General features: G+C 37.2%; 1 protein-coding gene and 2 long non-coding RNA genes across 10 annotated transcripts in view; 2 read left to right on the forward strand and 1 right to left on the reverse strand.

Moving 5' to 3' along the window:
• LOC139959518 (small G protein signaling modulator 3 homolog) overlaps window positions 1-7,930 on the forward strand; it is a 50,696-nt gene extending 42,766 nt beyond the window's left edge. For 5 of the 6 annotated variants that reach the window (XM_071957202.1, XM_071957204.1, XM_071957205.1 and 2 more), the window contains exon 21: window positions 6,894-7,930. In XM_071957202.1, the coding sequence (XP_071813303.1) occupies window positions 6,894-6,965 (72 nt within the window). In that variant the 3' untranslated portion in view covers window positions 6,966-7,930. Of the gene's footprint in view, window positions 1-137; window positions 6,026-6,893 lie in introns of those variants that run through there. The other variant, XM_071957200.1, reaches the window with a different exon arrangement.
• Window positions 7,931-11,357: 3,427 nt separating this feature from the next.
• Window positions 11,358-18,356, reverse strand: LOC139960129 (uncharacterized). Of its 3 annotated transcripts, none has more exons than XR_011790377.1 (5): window positions 18,156-18,356; window positions 15,601-15,708; window positions 15,242-15,354; window positions 14,890-15,092; window positions 11,358-13,445 (listed from the first exon to the last, which is right to left on the reverse strand). It is a non-coding gene; the product is annotated as an uncharacterized lncRNA (long non-coding RNA). The 3 variants fall into 3 exon arrangements; XR_011790378.1 differs by having other exon boundaries at window positions 15,193-15,354; XR_011790376.1 differs by lacking the exon at window positions 15,242-15,354.
• On the forward strand, window positions 14,281-15,093 carry LOC139960130 (uncharacterized). Its single transcript, XR_011790379.1, has 2 exons — window positions 14,281-14,758; window positions 14,789-15,093. It is a non-coding gene; the product is annotated as an uncharacterized lncRNA (long non-coding RNA).
• Window positions 18,357-24,061: the final 5,705 nt, after the last annotated feature.

The following is a 24,061-nucleotide window of genomic DNA, read 5'->3' on the forward strand; positions in this document are numbered from 1 at the left end:
AACAATTAGACTTTATAATTTCATTTTTCTGTTAATGGAATCTCTTTCTTATTTGGTTTGCCCTCCCCCCCCCCCCCATTCTCTGACTGGCATGCCCGTTGACTGAATCGATCATTTCATTTCTCTATTTGCACCAGGGCAAAGCTTCTCTTAAAGATAGCGTCCAGGACATGCTTATCAAACACCATCTATTCAGCTGGGATCTCTGAACATGAAACACTGCTGCTACTACTACTACTACTACTATCCTACTCTTTGCTTGTCATTCTATGTGTCCATAGTGTCGGTAGTGATGCTGCAGACACTATGTACAGTCAGAGGTGGAGGCAAAACCCATATTTTCGAGGATAAACACATCATCTTTTCTCCTCTGGGAAGTCGTCATGTAGACTTTTTATATATGGTTCTGGAATGCTGACAATTTTACACCTATGGTGAAGGGTATAACATTTCTTCTAAGTAATATTTGTTCATGTTGATATCATTGTGATATCAAGGTTATGCATAATTCATATGGTGACATTATGGTTGCGTAATTATGGTGGCGTGCTGTTGAAATGATGATAGCACCATGTGACTTTAAATGATTACATCGTGGTGATTCGTCTCTCATGGCAAATGGCGTGATGACATGATCTAATGATAGTGTCATGGCTACATTGCCATCATGTCAGAAATGGTATGATGGTTTGAGTAGCGGTGAGACCACGGTGACATCGCGGTTGTGACATGGTGACATGACTTAGTCACTTTGGTAAAATCATGGTGACATAGTGATGTCACAGTGATGTCATGGTGACATGACTAAGTCACTTTGATGTATTGGTGGTATCACTATACCATGATAGTAGAATCATGGTGACATCATAGTTATGTCATGGTGATGTTATGGTGACATGACTAAGTCACTTTCATGTACTGGTGGTATCACTATACCATGATGGTAGCATCACGGTGACATCATAGTTATCTCATGGTGATGTCATGGTGACATGACTAAGTCACTTGATATATTGGTGGTATCTCCATACCATGGTGACATCATAGTGACACGGTTCTTCATGATGATGTTATGGTGACATGACTCAGTCACTTTGATGTATTAGTGGTATCACTATACCATGATGGTAGCATGGTTTGTCATGGTGACGTGACTGAATCCCTGTGCCATCTTGGTACCATCACCATACCGTGATGGTTTCATCATGGTGACATGACTATGGTGACATGATATAATCATGACACCAAGGTACCATCATGGTGGGATGTTGGCATGGTGGTTTTATCTCATTTAACATATTGTTCTTGAATGCATTTGGATATATTAAATACACCATAATTTTATTGTCATCTGTGTATAATATAGGTGGCGGACTATGATATTATTTAACATTCATGAATCACAACAAGCTCCTTCATCTTTGAAGTACTGAGCAGGTGGCGGGTAGATGTAATGCGTTGTATATTGCCAGTCGATGCTACATGGCCCATTTAAAAATACAAATTTGTTTGAAAAAACAATTGCAGCTTTGGACTTTGCACAAACTCTTTGTAAAATTCTCAAGCAACTGTAAGAATGAATTTTTAAGTCAAATTAAGGGAGAAAATTAAATACTTAATGAAGTTAAGAAACGAAACTAGAAGACATGGTCCACCTGGACAAGAAAACCTTTCCCACGGGGGTTGTTTCTAATAACTTTGGCAAAATTGATAATTTACGAAAAAGACTTTCAACATCTACAGGGAAATTATTTATTTAGATTATTTATTAACTATTTATTGATTTACTGTGCAATCTGTGTCATCAGAGAATTAACCATAACAACAAAAATATATAAAAAACTTGGCATTTGTTCAATTAGAATAAAAATAATAACAATAATAATCATAATAATTTATGCATTTTTAAAATGCCGAAATCCAGAACAATTAACTGTTCACGGTGTTGAACAATGAAAACAAGAGCTGAGAAGATGAGCCTTGAAGTTACAATTATTTTATTTACAGTGGAGACTGGCAAATTATTTGTGGGAATAAAGTTAATAGTTGGTGAAAAACTATAAGTTATGTTATTAAAAGGTATGCAAGTGTCTGTTATGTATTCAAAAAAATATGGTTCAATGAATTACCTCTAATAACAAAGTTTGATTGATTTGAGGTCAAAGGTCAGTTTAGAATTACAGGTTCACACGGTAGCAATCTTTCTTTTATCCTAAAAGATCGTTTATCTGCAGATTCTCCAAAATTGTTTCATTCTCATCACAAGACTGATGTTATGAAATTTGTGTATAAAGTATTGTTGTTAAGAACACAAAATGAATTTTCTTATGTTTGGCTTTTGACAATTCAATGTAGTGATTTGTTTATTGCTTTACAAGTCTGGTTTTATTCTCAAATGCAATTTCATTTTTTAGCTTTACAATTCAGTAAAAAAGGAAGTTAGCCCGTAGCAACTGTGCACCGTGCACATGCCTACATGCAGTTGTACAGCCTCTGTGTGCATTTTATTTAGATTGCAATGTAACAATGTCTTTGGTCATGTGATAGTCACATGTTAATCCTAATTTCTCTTGTCTCATCAAACTTTCAAGTATAATCTATTATAAAACAGTACATATGATTACTTTAAAACCTTGGTTATATTCCGAAATCTATTTATCTTTTAACTTTTAGAAAACCAAGACGTGATAGTTACTGCTTATCCAATTCTTTCAAATTTAGTGCAATTTAACATTGATTGTGTGTTAGTTTCTCATCTATTTATTTCAAAATGATTCCCGATAAAAGAGATCGACATGTTTTGGCATGTTTGTAAGTATTCGAAAAATCGTTTTCAGAATTAAGGTTTAACGGAGCAAAATATTCATTCTACCCTTGCTTTATTCAGGGGTATAACAGGCAGGTGTTGTAAGAAATCTTGTGGGGGGGTTGTTGGGTTTTGATCTCATATGTACTTTTCTTATGATTTGTTGGTTATACTCCCATGTCTGAGGGAATGGTGGTCCTAATTCTATGAGTGCAAAGTGCCGCAGATTCTAGTTAAAATTCTAGTTGATTCTAGTTGAGGGTTAGATTGAACATCTCCACTGATGTGTCAGCTTTTGTGCATTCCTCAAAAAATCTAATATAGCAACGAAAAATGTATGTTTTGTTTTGGGTCCTTCAGAGGTCTGCGTTTGACGAGGGTGGGGGTGGGGGGATAAATGAACCCATTTCTTTAATAGTTTTGTTTAGTTTTCCTAAGAGAAAAAAAATGAACGATGTTAGCATACTGTAAATGTACTTTTCCTCCTATTTTACAAAAACTTCTGTCATAGGACAAATATATGTTTTTTTTGGGGTGATTCTGTGATTTCTGTCATAGTTGTTTGGTCTTTTTTGCATGACTCGTAAATTTGATTAATATCCCTAAGGTCTGCTTGAAAGCATTAGAACAGTAGTGTTTATCTTTAATATAAAGACCTTTTTGGGTCATATTTGTCATTATTATCAAATTCTTCAAAAATATGCACAAGTTAATGATGCAATAAGGGAGATTTGGTCCAATACAATAATGCTTTAAGTTAGAAACTATAGTTTAAAAAATAACAATACTGAACAGGAAACTTAATTGATGTATTTTATAGACAGAATAGTAATTTGTGTGCCTAAATGAATTCTACCACAGATGGTTTATTCTAATCAAGTTTTGCATTTTAATTGAAACACTTGATTTTGACCATTTTATCAAAGTAATATGGTTCAAAATATGGGCTATGACAATTTGATATTTAAAAGGATGAATTTAGGTCACAAAATAATTCATTTTGATATTTTGTAGATCGATGAGAAAGCACTCCCAGTTGGTCCAGGCTGTGTTTCTATAATGCTATAATTTGATATGGAATTTGAATATTTTCAACTGAAAATGGAATAATTTATTATTACCTATATAAACATCTAGAAGGGTTTCTTAATTTGTGTCATCTGCACTGAACTTAATTGTTTTATGTGACATTTGGTAGGTTTGGTCAAACTTTGTCAATATTCTCGGCCAAGAGCAAACAACCATGAATCAGATGTCTTAATGATCATTCAATATTGTCCCCAATATATTCCAGAAAGTCAGATAACAGCTCACCCATGCTCAAGTTTCAAACTTGAGCATGGGTGAGCAATTTTACTGCCATTCCCTCAATTATCAACAGTACTGTGATATTTAATTGTCTATTCTAGCAATCCAAAATGCCTGAGAATAGATTTGAAGACCAGGACATTCAAGGAAAGTACTTTTGAAACCTACTAGCAATTTTTAGTGTAGTGTGCTAAAGTTGGAGGTCAACACTAATGACCTTTGACCCCATGACATCAGCGCTTCTGAGGGAAGCACCTGTGCTAGCATAATGCTTAAATTATTTTATGGTCAAGTACTTCTAGATCTGACATTGGAAGAACAATATATAAAATAAAACTTAGGAATATTATCTTATTCATACAGCATTTGCAAGGTTCCAGATCTCTTTAAATATTTATTCTGAAATACAAAACCTTGATTGTACTCTTTTTCTTCTTCATTTTCCTGGTTTTTGTGCAATTACTTACATCTTTCCACCTTTTTTGTGTGTAATTCAGTCTCTAAAATTTCTGCCTAAATCTACATCATTCACAATTTTTTGTGTATTCACTTTTATTGTCATTTATATGTATTTATTGTTTTCTTCATCTTATTTTTGTTGTCTTTAAACCATCTTAAACATATCAAATATTTCACAATTTCAGGTTCTTTCCGGTAGATTAAGATTCTGTTAATTTATCATAACTCTATGACAACCAACTTGCTAGCATAAGAAAGAACTATGAATTAAAAGTACAAAAATACATGCAAATATTGAACGTTTGTAGAAGTTACATATATAAATACTCAAAACAGTCATTTAGCTCAACATGCAGCTTATGCAAATCCTGTTGCAAAATGTTTATCAATGTTGCAATAGCTGTTGCTGTTAAAGATTATTGTACAGCGTCTTCTTTTTGTTTTTGAAATTTAAATAATAATTTAATCTTAAGTTCAGATAAATGGTGTAATTACAATATTACAAAAGGGAAGGGGCGTGAAGGAGTGGGGAGGGGTGTAGCATGATCGCATTTCGACATAATAGTACTGGCAATTTAATAAACTTAACAAAGGATATTTCTTAGTGAAAATTTGATGATATCCATTGTTCCTCAGTGCTTTTTTGATTGTTGTGTAATTTACAAAAAAGTGCAATATTAAGTTTAAAGGCTTTCATGTCAAATCCACAAACAAAGTGAAATATTTATTTGAGTCTATCTTTTGGGTAATGAAGGGATAGGAAGAAATTAGAACAGCTGAGGACAGATTTCACAGATATCGTTGAAATAAAACGTCTCTTGTTTTTCATTGTCTAATCTATCTTATCTTCAAATGTCACTATTCTCTGAGTTTATTTGATAAAGAACATTCTCTCGAGAAAAACAGACCATTCTCTTGTGCCAAAAAAAAAACACTGGTATGTTACTACAATTTACTAAAGTTGCTGTATTAATTTGTTCAGGAAAGTACATGACCATCTAATTTATGGCAAGAATTTAAGAGAGGAAAATAGAATAACATAATTAAAAACAAAAGAGGAATGAAGCAAACAGAAAAGTATTCATATGAGTATAAATTGTTACTATGAAGTTAGCTGTGTGTAGTTTAAAATATACTTAAGAAACTGTTAAGTATATTTCACGGTGTTATTATTCATTTGATGAAAAGAAATACATTTTTTTTTATTACTTTAAGATTTTAACTTTTGTCTGTAGCTAGATAATTTGATTGTATTTGGTTGGCAGAAGAAGTCAACAGATGGATAAGATAACAAAATTAGTTACTGACAACAAGACCCAGTTGTATATGGTAGGACGCTATCTATAAATTGTATGAATGATTTGACCTGAACAAAATGGTCTTAAATTCAGTCGCAAATTAATGATGTAATAGAGAATAAATATATATTAAGTTTGAGATTTCATCTCAAAATCAGTTCGTTTATTTCTATTTTTTTTATAGTGTTACCAGGGGTGGGACTATTGGTGTTAACAGCTGTTCTCCAGGATAGGAAGGGAGAGAGAGGGGAAGGGAGAGGTGAAGGGAGGTGAGAGAGGTGAAGGGAGGTGAGAGAGAGAGGAGAAGGGGGGGGGGGTAGAAGAGAGGGAATGTGAGGTCTTGTTTCAGACAGGCATATGTAGTTTGTCTCTTGAAACACCTAAAGAATTCTTGAAAAAAGGCTTGATTGCATGGGAAGAACTTTGGGAGTCTAGGGGAGGGAGTGGAAGGGGTTGATAGATATGGGGAGAGAGTTGATAGTTTGGAAAGAGTAATGCAAAGAGAGACCCCATTTTAGGAGGCATATTTGTGATGTTGGGAGACAGTGTCGATTCAGAGTGACTGGTCCATCTTTGTCATCAGTTATGGTTTAAGATATATTGTAGCTAACTGCTGATGATGCTGGTAGTAAAGCAAATGTCATTTCTTCGTGCTGTGCTACTGATCCATCAGACAAGAATGCTTGGCCACCCTGTAAAGAGAACCAGTTAAAAAAGAGTGAAAGAGTAGGGCGGGGAGGGGGTGGGGGTGGAGTGATCAACATAATGAACAGGGACGAAATCAATCTTGATACATTATGAATGTTACTTTATCAAACTCACAGTAAGGTCAGCAAGAATACTTTATAAGAAAAGTCACCCAAGGTAGATCATGGGAACAAAAACCAATCAACTTTGTTATCTCTCAACCCCAATCGTCTTACATCGAGACTGAAACCGTATGAAGATGATGATTATTTATTCACTTCTATCAAAATGACTTTAATATTTAACCTGTATGCTGTTCCTTATTTTTCCCCCAGGGTGGTCCACTACTGAAGCAGTGTGTCCAGGACCTTCTAGTCACACATCACTTATTCAGCTGGGAATTATAGAACTGGCTCGACAAGTATTGATGTCACAATTTGAAAGAACCTATATCTATTATATTAAAGGGCAGTAAAGATGAGAGGCCTTCAACAGTTATTTACTCACAAATGCCAAAAAAAGGAAGAAACATATCGCACATCATCTAAGTTTTACACAGTTCGTATTTTATGGGCTTTATGTCTTTACTTGTATGTTAATTAATAGTGAAGTTAGTTTGAAGATGAGAAATGCTTGAAAGAAGTTGCCTAAAGAGATTGTAATAAGTTTTGTTTATGAGTTATAGACTTTGTATAGGACTTAATGGAGAAGAGAATTCAATCGATTAGAGGGCGCTAGTCAAGAAATAACGAGGATGATGTTGCCAGTACACAAAATTAGATAGGATCAGTCACAGTGGACCACGAAATCGGTTAATGCTTTTTTTTTTCCTCTCGTTATTCGATGAAAGAGCGATAACTTTCATATAAAAAGGATCGCAATTGGTATTTTAGTATATAGTATTAACAAGTGCAATACTTTTATGTACATATTTATCTAGTTCTCAAAAAACAAAACATGTTTTTACTAGTTAAGTAATAATGACTTAAAACCCCACCGGTGTATTTTTCGTTTCTCACTAATTAATTACAAGACTGATTGTTGCATGCTATCATTTCTACTGTCAGTTGATGGTTTTCAATTTCCTATGATTTTCCTGAATAAATTGAAGCAAAAACAAAACTAGCAGACATTGTTTGGAGCAAATTACCAAAGGGAAGAGATTGATCAATGTACGTGATAGAGTCGCTCAAGCCTAAGGCCTACAATAATTATTGGTCGATGCCGTAGAGATAAATGTCGTGAAGAATAACTTTCCAAAGTTGTTGAGAAAAAAATCTTATTTCAATTCGTAGATATCACATATTTAATGTTCCTTCATACAGAAGACTTGATGAAGTTTAAATATAACATCATTGAACCACATGCTTAAGTTTGTTTTGTTCAGTCCTTGATTTATTAGAATGTTTATTTTCTCGGACGGAGATGGGTTTTCAAAGCACTTAACATGACCCGAGTATGATATATTAAGTTTAAGTGTCAACACTGTTAACATTCTACCTTGAAAAATATGAAGAAAAAAACAAATAGAGAAAAGGTAAAAATAATTCAGATCCTAATGACACCATGACATCATAGATTTAAAAAGAAAATGACAACTACCAGATACGTTTTTGAACATAATCAACTAACATATCTCCCAAACAGAACAAGAAGCTGTATAGGGAGAGTTGAACTGTAGATGATGGCTGGGTTTGTGTCCCATTAAGGGTCGATAGAAAGCAGGTCACTTCGCCCAACTGCCATTTCGCCCAACCAGCCTGGTCATTTCGCCCAACCAGCCTGGTCATTTCGCCCAACCAGCCTGGTCATTTCCCCCAACCTTGATTAAATATGATACTTAAAAAGGAAACGTTGGGGAAATTGTTAACGTTACAGGATACGAAACGAATATTAAGGAAACTTGAGGATGGATCATTGCTATAGGGGTTAGGTTTGATAGTAAACGTTCGAATATTAAGGAATATTAAGGAAACTTGAAGTCCTTTACTTTGTATAACTTTAGTAAGGAAACGTTCAGGAATTTTTAACGTTACAGGATACGAACCGAATATTAACCCCTTAAACACTGATCCATCCTACTGACTAACAATTCCCGAACGTTTCATTATTAAATTGAAAAAAAAAATTAAAATATAAAACCCGTCCGTAATATTGAAGTACTATATTTAATCAATGTAACCACGTTATCAATATAACCACATATGTAATCACATATGTAATCAATTTAACCACGACTTCAAGTTTCCCTAATATTCGGTTCGTATCCCGTAACGTTAACAATTCCCGAACGTTTACTATCAAACCTAACCCCTTAAACACTGATCCATCCTCAAGATTCCTTAAGGTTAAATAGGTTTTTATGAAGACCGATTCCCTTGTGTTTGTATAACATTAGATTAACACTATGTAGAACTAGATAAACCCAAAGGATGAATAAAAATCAAATTGAACTAGTGGAATAGCAAAAGTAATATTATTCTGACTGAATATTAGTAAAAAAAAAGTTGGGCGAAATGACCAACACGGTTGGGCGAAATGACCATGCTGGTTGGGCGAAATGACTATGATGGTTGGGCAAAATGACCATGCTGGTTGGGTGAAATGACCAGGCTGGTTGGGCGAAATGACTAGGCTGGTTGGGCGAAATGGCAGTTGGGCGAAATGGTTGTTGGGCGAAGTGACTAGAAAGCGGTCGATATACCGCAACGGGTGCAACGTCATTAGCCAAGTACCTTTTCTCTCGTTAGTGCGGGTTGGATAGGTGTCTTTCGTGTGGGCCGCCTCTTGAGCATCTATGCTCTACTGATTTGGTTTTCACAATAACTGCTCTACTTATCTGAAATAAAAAATATTTTCCCTAACCTATTATGAGTAATAAAACAAAAATAAAGAAAGAGAGAACAAGCCGTTCTGTCTGTTTTTAATTCCTTGCCCAAAGGCTCAAGGAATCTATGCGATGGTGATTGCATGTGTGTGTATGTGACGCCTTGGCTCGTAAACACGATAAATCAACAATGGCAGGTTGGATTGAACTTATTGAAGTCATACTTGGTAGGCCTACATAGATGCGCCATACTGAGTAGAAGAACCCTATTGATTTTGGTGCTCATCTCATGAACAATAATGAGGTCACGGGGTCAAACGTGAAAATCTCCAAATGCTAATAACTCCGCACCCGAAAGTAATAATTTATTCATACTTGGTATAACTGTGTTGGTAGGTTTTTGTTTCTAATATTTTTTTTTCTGCAGACGCCCATGTATTTCCCCAAACTAAATTTCTAAGCCATGAGATCTAAAACTTATACAACAAACAGTTAAAACAACAGTATCGGGCAGTATGTTATCACCCTCCCTTCCATTTTTGAAGAAAAAATTACGATTAAAACATTGAACACTTCTATCGCTTAGCGTACAACTTCCGAGGAACAATACAAAACCGGAAAACATTTATAAATAACAAAGGTTTGATTAGACTGTTTTGAAATTACGTATCACTGGCAAGATGCGTCAAGCGCCCTCTTTCAACACTTCTATCGCTCAGTAACAAAAGAAACTTTTAGGGCAACAAAAGGCTTAAAACCTTTGTTCGTCGTAAAAGTTTTTCAGTTTTCTATTGTTCCTCGTTTCAACGTTTTCTGAATTTTCATGGCACATGTCGCGAAACGGTTAAAAACTATTTATATGAAATAACCAGTTAAAAAAACAGTATCTGGCAGTATTTTATCCCCCTTCGTGCCATTTTTGAAGAAAAAATTACGATTAAAACATTGAAAATTTCTGTCGCTGAGCATACAAATTCCGAGGAACAGAACCGGAAAACGTTTATAAATAACAAAGGTTTGATTTGACTGCTTCGAAATCACACGTATCCACTGGCAAGATGCGTCGAGCGCCATCTGGCGGCCTCTTTTTTGGTCAGTTTTCAACTTCAGATGAACAATAGACAAGCGAAAAACTTTTAGGACGAACAAAGGTTTTCAAATCTTTTGTTCGTCCTAAAAGTTTTTCGCTTGTCTATTGTTCCTCTGAAGTTGAAAACTGACCAAAAAAAGAGGCCGATAGATGGCGCTCGACCCATATTGCCAGTGACACGTGATTTCAAAGCAGTCAAATCAAACCTTTGTTGCTATTTCCTCCTTCCATTCTGAAGTTGAAATATTAGAAACGAGCATTATTTCTCAACAGTTGCTGTGGCGCAGTGGTTAGTGCTCTGGACTACAGAGACAGACGAACACACTGTCATGAGTTCGAGCCCCAGAGAGAGCATTTTGGTCTTTTGCCATTTCCTCCTTCCATTCTGAAGTAGAAATATTAGAAACGAGCACTATTTCTCAACAGTTGCAGTGGCACAGTGGTTAGTGCTCTGGACTAGAGAGTGACAGACATACTCCATGTCTCCGGTTCGATCCCCAGACAGAGCATTTTGATTTTTTGCTCTTTTACTGATTCCATTCTGGACTTTGAAGTTTAAATATTAGAAACGAGCATTAATTCTCAACAGTTCTAGTGGCGCAGTTGGTAGTGCTCTGGACTGGAGAGACACAGACAAACTCAATGTCTCCGGTTCGATCCCCAGACAGAGCATCATGTCTGCGGTTGATGTCCAGACAGAGCCTTTTACTTTTCTACCCTCTGGAGGGAGTGGAAGTATAAATATAAGAAACAAAGTTTTTCCAGAGGGCGGTCCCCCCTCCTCCTGATAAGGTGAGCACCGAAGGTGAGAGGTGAGAAGGGGTAAAGGTGCGGAAAAGGTGCAGACAATACTCCAGTAAAAGGAAGGGAAAACAAGAGTGATACTTGGAAATAACTTCTTTTTTATTGACAAATCAGTTCATGGACAGGATGTTTCTTCATCCCTCCCACCACAGTTAATACCCTTCAACCACCTGTCCAGTAACAGGTTATCCCTTTTCGAATTATTATGCAAATACTAATCAAAACATGCAATACATCTTTCATAAACATTCTTAGTGATACCTGCATCTACTATTGAGATGGTTGGGTGACAACAGACAGTTATTTTGTATAATGTTTCTATTATTTATATCAGCCTGAAGGGCAGTTATTTTATTACGCTAAGCAGTCACATATACATATGGGATAAGCCCTATGGCCTTTTAACTTTTTGCCTATCCAATTCACAACAGTACATTCTTGTTGGACACTTTTTTTTTCAAACATTTGGGAGACCATTTTCACATGAGGGGAAAAAGAATGGATTTCTCCTAGATAAAAATAAAAACCCCATCTTACTTTAGCCAGACAGGGCTTGAACCCATAGGTTTGCTTGACAACAAATTCCCAATAAAAAAGAGTTGGCCTTCCATGGCTGATTGATGATTCAGTTTACAATACCATGGCACCCGGATATCTACAATATCATTTTCTTTAACTTTCATTTATTATTAACTAAACCTGGTTATGAATTAGTTTTAGATAACTCTTAAATTTTACATTTTTGCCCTCCAGTTTGCAAAAAGGAAACAATACTACCATAGCACACAAAACATAAACGTGGAAAGGTTGCTCCCTTTCATTGCCGTTCCATTCCCCCTCCCCCCCGCTCCGACTACCACACCCCAAATTATATACACAGAGATTGCATTATTGGCAGTTTCTTTAAATATAACCTTATCAGTAAACTTGTCCTTCTGCAAACTGAAAATTCAATTCAAAGATTCTCCCTCTTCACTTTCATTTCTCCTTCCCCTTCCTCTATCCGTCTCCTCACCCCCCCCCCCACCCCTGGTTCTCCCAACTACCATCCACAACTCCTGCCCAATATCAAATTCAGTCACCTTAACATCCTCATAAAGTGTTAGTCAGTCAAGCACCACAATGTCTGTAGACCAAAAAATCAACAACCGAAACCCGTTATTAAAGCTTTAAAGCCCCATAAAATAAAGATGCTGTTTTTTTTCTTCTTTTTTCTCTAAACAAGATAAACACACAAACACCAAATCCAAAATATATATAATTTCCAATTCCCATTTTGAATATTCTTCAATTTTTTTTGGCCAAGCCACGTTAAAAAAGTGAGTGTTATTCTTTTTGGCCTTCCCCCATCTTTGTGTTTGCATTGCAACAAGGAGTAGTTTTCTCTACTTAAAAAAACAAATAACATCAAATAAAACTTAAATAAAAGATAGTGACAGCACATGCAGGAGAAGAGTGAGAGCCCTCCCAAATACTACAGGCTTATGTATACAAAAGACCTCACGGACCCAGATTAAGGGTGAAGGAGTTTCACCTTTTTTCAAGTTCCAAATAACCTGGACTAGCCCATTTGACCTGACGTGTGTCATTCCTGTGGTCTTATGATGGATGTTTACGAAATGTGATATATCAATCTGTGGGTGCTTCACCTGAATGCACCCGGAACCACGACATGCAAAACATGCAGATATAATCATGTAACTGTATAATGCCAACACATACATACTGTAACAACAAAGACCAAAGGAGAGAGAAAAAGAAGAAAAATAACATGGTTGGTAAAGATATCACTCCTATTCGCCTGCAGATATTCCCATTAGTGATCGCATTTGATCCCGGAGAGATGCTATCTTCCGATCCTTTTTCCGACATCGTGGCAAATCCAGAGTTACTTTTCACTCCCGCTCCACCATCCACGCAGGAACCCACCCAGACCCCCCTGCGCGGCCGATTTATTCTGTTCCAGTTTCTCGTCCAAGGAGGGTAACTCTATATGGTTCAGAGCTATGTCAAAGAAGAGCGGTTTGCACGGTGACGGCTTAAAGTCTGTTGGAAATGCCAGGTCCGGCTTGTTGGCGTTGGACCGGTCCAGCCTTTCCGCCAGCGGTCGATTGTCCTTCAGACTGAGTTGAGCCATTCCTTTGCTGATTGAAGGTTCATTGGAATCTGAAAATTAACGCAAAGAGGTTCATGGTAAGCATTGGCCTTTTTGTTTTTTAAAAGTATTCTTGGGTGGAGGGTATTTTCTATGGGTGAGGGTAGTCGGAGGGTGGGGGAAGTCAATTCAATTAATTGTGAGAAATGTCATTCAATTAGGAACCACATAAGGCCTATTCTCATCTTTGTAGAAAGTTTGTCAGCTTGAGCTACCTGACAGTTCATAAGTAGGGGGGTATATTGGAGTGGAATTTGATATTTGAATCCCTGAATAGAGAAAGTTTACAAAACTTGATAATTTGCAGTCATTTTAGTTGTTGCTGTCACAACAGAAATGGATACCCACTTTCTATTATTTGTAGATGACAGAGACTGGTTCAATCGCAATCTACAAGGCCAGATAAACTCTTTATATTTTGGCTTTCAATTTCTTTATTCTGACAAATTTCAATAGAACAAAAAACGGCATTTTTGATCGGGCTTTTGATACTTCCTTGTGATCCCTGGACATCATACATTCAGCTACAAGCAAAAATAACTGTTGTCTGTCTTGTCCACCACAATAATCCTATTGTAATATTTTCAGACCCTAAGGGCTAAAAGGCCTCCCCCACCTTCCCCCCCCCCAAGGGTGAAAAGGGCGGTGCTGCTTCCAACCGAATGAATCTTTTCACTCATTGTTTAACCAAAGAGAAAAATTTGGGAAAGAAAACAACAGATTATTAATATAAAGGCCATATTTCTCTGAATCATTATCTATGCTCTGATGGAATACATTTGTTCCAGTAGCAGGGTTCAATTCCCAGGTTTCAAATGGACTGGGCAGTTCTGCATTTTCCTGCATTTTCCTGATGATCAGACCCAAAAGAGAACATCGATATGTCACTCCACCGTTATCCCAAAGAAGAAACCTTTCAGAAACTCAAGGGTACTAAAGGGATTTCCTCATTTCAATTTAACCAGGGGTCCTAAACTAAATTAACAGGGTAGTAGCATGATGGTCTCTAGGGATGCACCGGATATTCGGTCCGGCCGGACTATCCGGCCGGAAAGTGAGCAATTATCCGGTTCCGGTTCCGGCCGGATATTTTTCAAAATCCGGCTGGATCTTTTTCAAAATCTGGCCTGATTTATTCCTTGAAAAGGTGTTGGTATTAACTTAAATCAATGTAAACTATTTCCAAAAATTAATAAAAACATTCAAAGTAAGGAAAAATTAGGTTTAACATGTTTAGTATGAGATTTGTGAAATGTAGCTTCCCGTTTAAAACAAACTTCATAGGTAGTATGCAGTATTTTTCCAGCAAACAAATTTACATACTGTATCAAGCTTGTCAACAATTATATTGTAGTTATTTTTTTTAAAGAATGTAGATTACACCACTTCAAGTCATATTTAATCTCATAAATGGGGTCTTAATTTCACCTTCTTTATAATATGCGTATACCTCACCTAAGATTTGCTCCTTGTTTCATACTTCTACTTCTTTTTAATGATTTTCTTTTGTGTAATGAAAAAATCCGGTTCCGGGCGGATCCAAAAATTTGGATCCGGTGCATCCCTAATGGTCTCTGCCTGATTCCAACAAATTCAAAGTTCGCCTTGTGAACCACCAAAATTAAGGCAAAAGATCTGTCCTCTTCTGGACAGACATTCTGTGAAAGGAATGGAATTATAGGTTCAGGTCAAGACTGCTGGTGACCGATTTGCACTGTATGCTCTGTAAAATTGGCTATAGAATGTCTCTGTTCCTACCCTGAAGATCATTTCAAGGAGAAGTTAACATTCCATATCTTTCAGTCACCTTAAGATCTTTCAACCACTTGTTCTAAACCTGATCCAGCTTCATTAGAGACATCCAAGACTCACAAGTTTACTTTCATTTTCTCTTCTTCTTCTTTTATATTCTTCTTTCACCTGAGACAGTAATTATAAAGATAAGATTTCATATATTGGAAAGCAGATAGCCATCGCATCTAGACTCATTTTTATACACTCCCTTCCTCCCCCTCCTCCTGACTACCTAAACAACCCCTGACTGCTGCCTTATTGATATAACTATGTATTAACAAATGTATATCATTGTGGTTTCGTAATGGCAGAAATAAACAAAATGAATACCATAGCTTAAATATATCTGTGTTACTATAATAAACTGCATACCAAAACAGAAGCACCACTGAAAGCTACAATATCTCAGACCCAGTCCAGCAGGATGTTACAGTCACAGTTCATGGAGTCTTCTTGTGAATCAGTGTGGCCCATGCAATGCTGTAAATACAAACATGAAAGCAACGTGTGTATATATATACCCATGGTGTGAAATAAAATTTCAGTAATTGTTTTACATAAAATCATCTCCCAGCTTGCATACATGCAGATACCTTTTCCGATGAATGTTTACAAACATGAATAAACTGTACCTCTTTTTGTTACTAAGTATTTCATAAAATGCCGAAACTTCCTTTGATGAACATTGTTCACTATCATGGTCAAGCCAATAGTAAGGAATGAATGCAATACAAATTGAGAACATCTCATCAGCCAAACAATTTTGAGAGCATGTACCAGTTTAATACTAATGAAATAAACATCATTCTTGAAACGAGAAACTTGACAAGTGAAATAAGGACCGACACTTAAGCTACAACCTGTACACTTAGCAAAGATGTAAACTGGCTTTTCAGCCTACAAAAGTACCAACAACATATTGGTATATTCATGGTAACCCTCATGTGCTTCCATGACTTCTAGCACCTGTGTAATAATATTCTACATCAACAAGGACAGAGATACTGTATAGTGTACTGTACTTGTCTCTCAATACTCTTAAATTGTGTTTACCATGGATTTTGTTCCTCAAAACTTTCAAATTAAAAACCAAGTTTAAGACAATGACTCAACAATGAGAGGTCAACTTAGCAAAGTTTGAACTTGGTTTATAATAATCGAAGTTTCAGTGAAACAGTTCTGCCTACCATAAAATCACACCTTATAGGCATCAAAAGAAGTCTATGATCTAATAAATATCTTACTTAAGCCGAGAGTTGGACCAATATTGTTAAGCCTAGCTTCAGGTCAAAACTATGCTAGTTGATCAAATAAATACATGGATGTATTAAGTTAGTTGCCTACGCTACGCTAGGTAATATCAGCTTGCATGGAGAGTTTTCTCCATATTTGAACCATCACCAACATCACTTAGACTGCAGAGCTAGGCCCAATTGCTTGAGAATTTCATATTACAAAGTACCATTGCTTGTATAAGTAGCCTAGGATAGGCTAGTTCGTCACCATCTCTATCTAGCCTGCCCTTTGGTAAGCTAACCTAGGTTTTCCGATTTCATTTCATGGTAGGCCTAGCTTGAGGCCTTTAGTTTCCGGATCCATTTGTTTCCTCCCCTGAAACAACATGATTTTCCTCCCACTAAAAACGTTCCGTAACTTACCTCCCCTACATCATAGAGTCCTGAGTAAGTTGTCATGTGAAACTAACATTTTCAGGGGAGGAAACTAAGGTATTTCATGGGAGGCATATTGGCTAGGCTATGTGGAAAGAATAGATGTTGTAAGTGGAATAACTGTAGGAAAAGATTTAAGAGGGAAAGGTAACATTAAGGGAGAAAAATAACATGGTTAAGGAAACTAACAAATTATTTTCAAGGAGGAGACTTTTGTTCTGTAGGCTCTGACGGCATATTTTCTTTGTAGAGTAAGCTAAAGAAAGTTGTGATAATATGTAGGAAAATAGGAAATGTGACCAGGTACCTTACTTGAGTTCAGTGATTGGAAGATAAATATTGTTTGTGAAAATTAGGGCGGATTGTTTGCATAGGATTGTATACGAACATCGGGTAATTCATAGTGATAATGGGTTATTTGCATGTATGGTATTCATTGTGGGAATGAAATAACATAGAAAATTTAGCAGATACGTATGCCTCCATAGTTCCTCCTGTAAAATCGTTGTTTTCCCATTTACCAGTTTATTCAATTACTATAAGTGTCTCTTCCAACATAGCAACCGGTTCCTTGAAATATGTTCCTTTCTTTCACCAAACTCTCCTAAATCACAAGATACATTTACTACTGTTGCTTGCTTCACTACCTAAATTAATTCTTTCCACAGCCTAGCCATCTTTCTTCCCCTCCCCCTCCTCCCCCCTGAAAAACGTTGGTTTCCTCCCCTAAAATTTCAGGGAGGAAACTAACGTTTTTATTCTTGGAAGTTGGAGATGAAACCAACGTTTTTTCCTGTCCGGAAACTAACGGGAGCCGACCTTGCCTATCTGAAATGATGGAAATAGAAAAATAGCAAAGAGAGAGCTTTTATCCTAAGCTAATTTGTCTGGCTGCAATTAGTTTCTTGAGGATGTGTTACTGTTAAGTGCTAGATGGCATATGCTATGGTACTTGGTACAATGGTAGGCTACTCTGTAGGAATTTAAAGACAATTAATTAAGTTAGGCCTAGCCTAACTGTACTAGCCTTAACCAGAAAGTAATTAGGCCCAACCAGCTAGGTCTAGCATTTTGTCGGCAGATATAAAGTGACTTATTTTACTTACATAAATTGTCTTCTGAATAACATATAAGGCCTAGGCTAGCATTCCAACTTGCCTTCGTGAGCTAGCCTTTCTTAAGGCCTAAGCGAACCTATTCATGATAGGCTAGCCAAATTTCTCACGCTCGCTGACTCAAACAATGTCAAGTACTAACTTGCTCCACAAAACTAATGAACAACCTTCGAGCTGGTGAATATATCTGCCATTCACATTCTTTTGCAGTTACTCCCCATACAGAATAGGCTACAATTTTCAATTACGTATGAATTGTTAGCCTACGGCTGCCAGGAATAGACGCCATGATAGTTCCTTAACAGTTGCGCGAAATTGTGCAGAAACAGTCCGTCGTACATTAACTTACAAACCTCTTTACTCGGCCGCTGCTCCTGGGAGGGCTAAACTGGTCTAAAATTGCCTCAATTTTACCCAATTTTTTAACCACATGTGCTTCCATTCATGTTCTTTAACATCCAAGCCACAAAAAGAGCTCATCCTAATTGATAACATAGCAGAAAAGTTGTTCTCCTGCTCCTAATTGGCACTTTTCCTGAAGGAGAACACTTGCCGCGGATTGATATAGACGCTAATAGGAGTAAGCCACCATAGGCCTAATTACCAACCTGAAGCTATCCCAGGATTCATCACAGGATTCAGATTCATCCCAGGAATCATCACAGGATTCATCCCAGGATTCATCACAGGATTCATCCCAGGATTCAAAGCTGAAAAGAACAATTGCATATAAAATATGAAAAAACATTTTGCTGGAAAAACTGTAGATCTGTACTTCAGAAATTGCATATATTCATCCTTAGTGTTTCCTGAGTCAGTGTTGAAAAAGACACCATGTCACTCTGTGATCGTAACTTTGGGGTTAGGAAACAAAGCTAAAGGAAGGCTCTCCTCAGTCGTACCTTCAGATTTGATAGCCACGCACATCAACCCAAATTTGATAAAGATATCACAAAGTGTATTAAGGTGTCAAATTTCTTGAACCTGTTATAATCTGTCTTCACAAAGTCACACAACCTAGTGGAGGCTTCAGAAAATCTTGGGTCCAGCTCTTCATTGTGCCTTTTCTTTGGATACAAATACCTTGTGTAATTTGTGTAGCATGACTGCTGATATTTGACTTCAATAGCCAGGATACCAGTGTCATCTCTTTCTTTAGCTGCTTGCTGAAGTTTTGCTGCTCCTATGGTAGAACTCATCACTACATTGTCCATTTTTCTTGGATGTGTAAATCTATAATGTCCCTGCTTCTCTCTTTTATTTCAGAAAAATTGTTTCAATTCCAAGTTTTATGTTCTAATTTTACTGCGGGCTAATGTGTGACTTAAAAGTCCTTTTCTTTTTTTCTTTTTTGGGGATTTGAGAGTAGTCTCATCATGATGAGACTTGCAAGTTTCACCAGATTTAGTAATGCAACTAAATGAAAGATTAAGATTTTAAATTAATCAATGAAAAAGGGAAAATGTTTGCTATGTGCCAATGCTTTGCTTTCTTGTGAAAATATTAAAGATTCTTTCAAGTTTCACACATCCCGTTTATTACTTTTAAAGTAGGCTAGCTAATGAGACAATAGGGCAGTTACAGTAGTCGTTGTGTTAGTTATTGTAAAAAGTGACTTTCGTACCACAATATGGTGACATGCTTATGTCACCTTGAAACTGTATGGCTGAGTCATTTCTGTTGGTGGAATTGAACCACCTGCAAAATAAATTCTGCATCACCTGAACAGATTTGTGAAATTGCCAAAACAGTTACCAAAAAAATGAAATCAAAAGCAATAGAACCATGTAAATTGGAGATGTTTAAATCATTCCCAAGTGTGAACCATCTTGTGAACACAAGTAACTTCAAATGCCAGTGTCCACACTGTGAGAATTTTTACTTTACAGTAACCACATACCGCCAACTTTCCCTAACACAGAAAACCTGGGCTAGTGCAAGTATACTACACATGCTATGAAAGTGACCCTTACAGTGGCATACTCCTATTAGAGTCTATATCAATCCGCCTGATTTACTCCTTCAGGAAAAGTGCCAAAAAGCAGCATTAGAACATCTTTTGTGACCTGTGGCTTGCATGTTAAAGAGCATGAATGGAAGTACATGTGGTGAGAAAATTGGGTCAATTGAGGCAATTTTAGACCCCTTTAGGCACCCCAGGAGCAGCGTAAGAAATTTGTTTACCACTGAGTGAAGAGGTTTGTTTAAAAGTGACGAAAACTTCTGGCTCGGATAGCAAAAAATCTACACGGTCATGATATGGGAAATTGATAGTGCCAGAAAGGCCAATTTGTCAGCTATCCAGCTATCTCAGTGGCGCCCTTTTCAGCTATTTACCACTTTTAACTCATTCGCGATTATTGATTATTGACTTTTTTATTGCGCTCTCATCTACCTATTGACATTTGTCACATTTTGTTGGCGATGAAACCTATTTATTCTTCGTTTATCAGCAAATTAGCAAGGCCCGGAAATGGTCATTTCCGGCGATCTAGGGAGTATCTTTACTCAAAAAAATTCTGTACGCTCCGCGCCAACCTGTGGTGGCGCTCCGCTTAGATGTATGTATGTATGTATATGTGATCTTCCCGCAAGCAGGAACTCGCGAAAGAAGCCATGGAGGCTTATAGACTCGCAAGCTGACCGAAGCCAATCTCTCGGCACACATCCATTTAACGTCCATGTCGGGAAGTTGTTATTGAACAACACCCTTGCCAGACGACACACATTGCTGTCGGCGGGAATCGACGGGAATAGATAAAGTCGAATAGATAAAGTCGAATAGATAAAGTCGAAAGCGCCCATTCAGACCATTCCCGCCCCCTCTGACCAATACCCCTAGCTCCGCCACTGGCTCCCAATCATTCTTCCCCGTCAATCTGTCTAGTATCCCCCCCCCCCCAAACCGAACCTCGTTTATTAATTAAAGGAATATCTAATGATTAGAGACACTTATTCTAATGGTAAATCAGCAAACAGCAAGCAATAATGATTTAATCACGAAGATTTTTTTTCAATTTCTTAGTTACACCGTCATTTAACTTCCCACTCAATCCTACAATCCCTGATACCCTTCCATCCCAATGTAGGAAACGTCATCGTTACACGCAGCACGCAACCGGATCTTTGTCTAGTTAATTGATCCTTACTGAGTCTCTCAACTTGAAAGCATATTTTTTTCTCCAAATAGATTAGTGAAAGTTACACAGTTTTAAATAATAAATTAGAAGCATCGTTTTGTTAAAGCCTTGTATTATCGGCCTAGTCTTCCGATAAGCGTATATTAGCGTAACTTAGGGTTGAAAGAAATCAGTGAGAGCAGGTATTAATGATATGAACTACATATATATATTTTCAAGACTCATTTAGTACGAATTATTAGGTCCCCCTGGTAACATCATTTACCCCCCCCCCCCATTCTCCCTTACCATTCCTCACACTAACCGCTTCTCTTACACCTAATATATGACATATCCTCGTAAAGCATGATGACCTAGGTCCCTCATTAATCTAATGCATGGGAGGAACTCGGAACTTTCTTCCTTATCCGCATATTCCAAGCTTTCTCCAAGAAAAGAGTTACAGTACCTATTACCCAGATGTTATGTAAATAATTATAAGCAGCCTCCCTCCTCATAAAACGTGATGATCTATGTCCCTCATTAATCTAAAGCATGGATGAACTCTCAACTTTAAGCATATTCCAAAGTTTTTCCACAAAAGAGCTACAGAACCTACTAGACAGAAATTATGTAAATGTCATGGACGGCATCCGTAGGGACATCGTTTTTTGGTCCACATTTGAGTTTCCATCATATCTTTAATCTACTTTTCATACATATCTTTTAATGTGATTGTTATAATGACCACATCTAAGGACTTTTGAGCCGTATTTCTGAATCCAGTGGAATAGTCTCGCTGAGATATAAAAGGATGAATTTTCCGTATATTTTCACGGTAGGCCCCTCTGTTCAAGGTCAACGCACGACTATAACATTAGGTCCACTAAGTGCGGATATTGGTCTCCATTTGCCACTATTGCAGCAAACCTAACCGAGCAACGTATCTACGGTGTCTCTTAAAAGACATCATTATTAACAAAGTCGAAAAGAATTTTTAGTCTCTTTGGTGTCATTTTAAAAGTATTTCTGATTACATTACGTACATATTCGCCCCCCTCCTTTTCTATGAGAAAAGTACTATGGGAAACATGACAATGACCGTGCTAATATCAATCTCAAGATTACTAGCGATCAATTCGCTCAATTTGTTTCAAAAAATGGTTGAAAAGTGACATGAATTCCTCCTCGTTTATTCATTTTATTTGAGCATGTAGAACGCTTGAGATAACATGAGCGTCCATACAGTCAGGGGCGGATGCCCCCCCCCCTCCCCCGACGGATTCAAATGGACTGCTGGTGCCCTTTTCAGCTATTTACCACATTTAACTCATTTGCGATTATTGAATTTTTTATTGCGCTCTCATCTACCTATTGACATTTGTCACATTTTGTTGGCGATGACACCTATTTATTCTTCGTTTGTCAGCAAATTAGCAAGGCCCGGAAAGGGTCATTTCCGGCGATCTGGGGAGTATCTTTACTCCAAAAGATTCTGTACGCTCCGCGACAACCAGTGATGGCGCTCCGCTTAGATAAAGTCGAAAGCGCCCATACAGACCATTCTCGCCCCCTCTGACCAATACCCCTAGCTCCACTACAGCATAAATGTTTTCGTGGAAATGGTAACCTTTATAGTCATACAGGTGGTGTGTGTGATGCATTGCTTGTAAAAACGATCTCAAGAATGGAAAATTGGACCAATTTTATAATTGGTGTGTAGGAATACCACATTGAGTAGAAGAACCCTATCATTGTTTACTGGTGGGTCAATTGTCATTTGGGGTCACCAGAGGTCAAATTGTGAAAACATGTAAACACGATATCTCATGAAGGAAAGCTTGGACTAATCTCATATTAAGTACGTAGTTGTGACACGTTAAGTTCAAGCCCCTTATTATTTTTGGTGGAGATCAAAGGTCATTTGGCATTACCAGCTAGGGGTCAAATTGTGGTAATCTTGTTATACTTGGCATGTGCATTGATCATATAGAGAAGAAGTTAACTGTTTAACGTGGAGGTTAAAGGTAATCTGAGGTCACCAGATGTCAAACACTGAAAACCTTGTAAACACTATATCTCAAGGGCATGAGGTTAGTTCCAAGGTATTTCGACAACACAGCTAGTTGACCTCTAACGTCATTTCCGTTTAAGATTTGCTGATCGTATTGTGGAGTTTTTGGATGTGTTGGGGATAGAGATGAAGATGCTAGTTACTTTTAGAGCATTGTTAAATCGAAATGCATAAAATCAAGTCAACAAATGATGGTAAACGAAGCACTCAGTGTGCGGTACTGTTTGCATCATTAAGGTAAGCGAAACCCTCAGATCTAGGCCCTAGGTAAAGATGGTACACGAAACACTCAGTTTGCTGTATCAGGTGTTTGAATCACTGTGTCTGTGCTGTGGTAAGTGAAACACCCTGCATGGAACTCCAAGTGTTTGAATCACTGTCCTGGTACTAAGTGAAAACCCTAAGAATGCAATACCAAGTTTTGCTGTCGAAACACCATGAAACTAGCCTCAACTAGCTGTGTTGTCGAAACACCTTGACACTAACCTCAGTGAAACCCTCAGAATGTAATACCAAGTCATCTTTCATTCACTTCCCATGCTCCATTCATCTCCCATTCTTTATTCCTCAACCTGCCCCATTAATCTACCTTACCCAATTCATCTAACACACCATTCACATACCTCCATTCATTCATCTACTAACCCCACCCACCTTTTGCCATCCACTGATCTACCAAATATACTTCTAACCATTTAGTCAGTCCAACCATAATTACAACCTTTACCCACTCTATCTCACTTCAACACACCCAGCCTTTACTTTAGTCTGACAGAAGTTTCTAAAAGAAACATGCTCAACTTTTTCTCCATAGACACCAAATAATCTACTTGCAAAAAACTAATACAGGTCACT

The sequence above is a fragment of the Apostichopus japonicus genome, chromosome 19, assembly GCF_037975245.1.
Source record: "Apostichopus japonicus isolate 1M-3 chromosome 19, ASM3797524v1, whole genome shotgun sequence".
Classification (NCBI taxonomy): Eukaryota; Metazoa; Echinodermata; class Holothuroidea; order Aspidochirotida; family Stichopodidae; genus Apostichopus; species Apostichopus japonicus.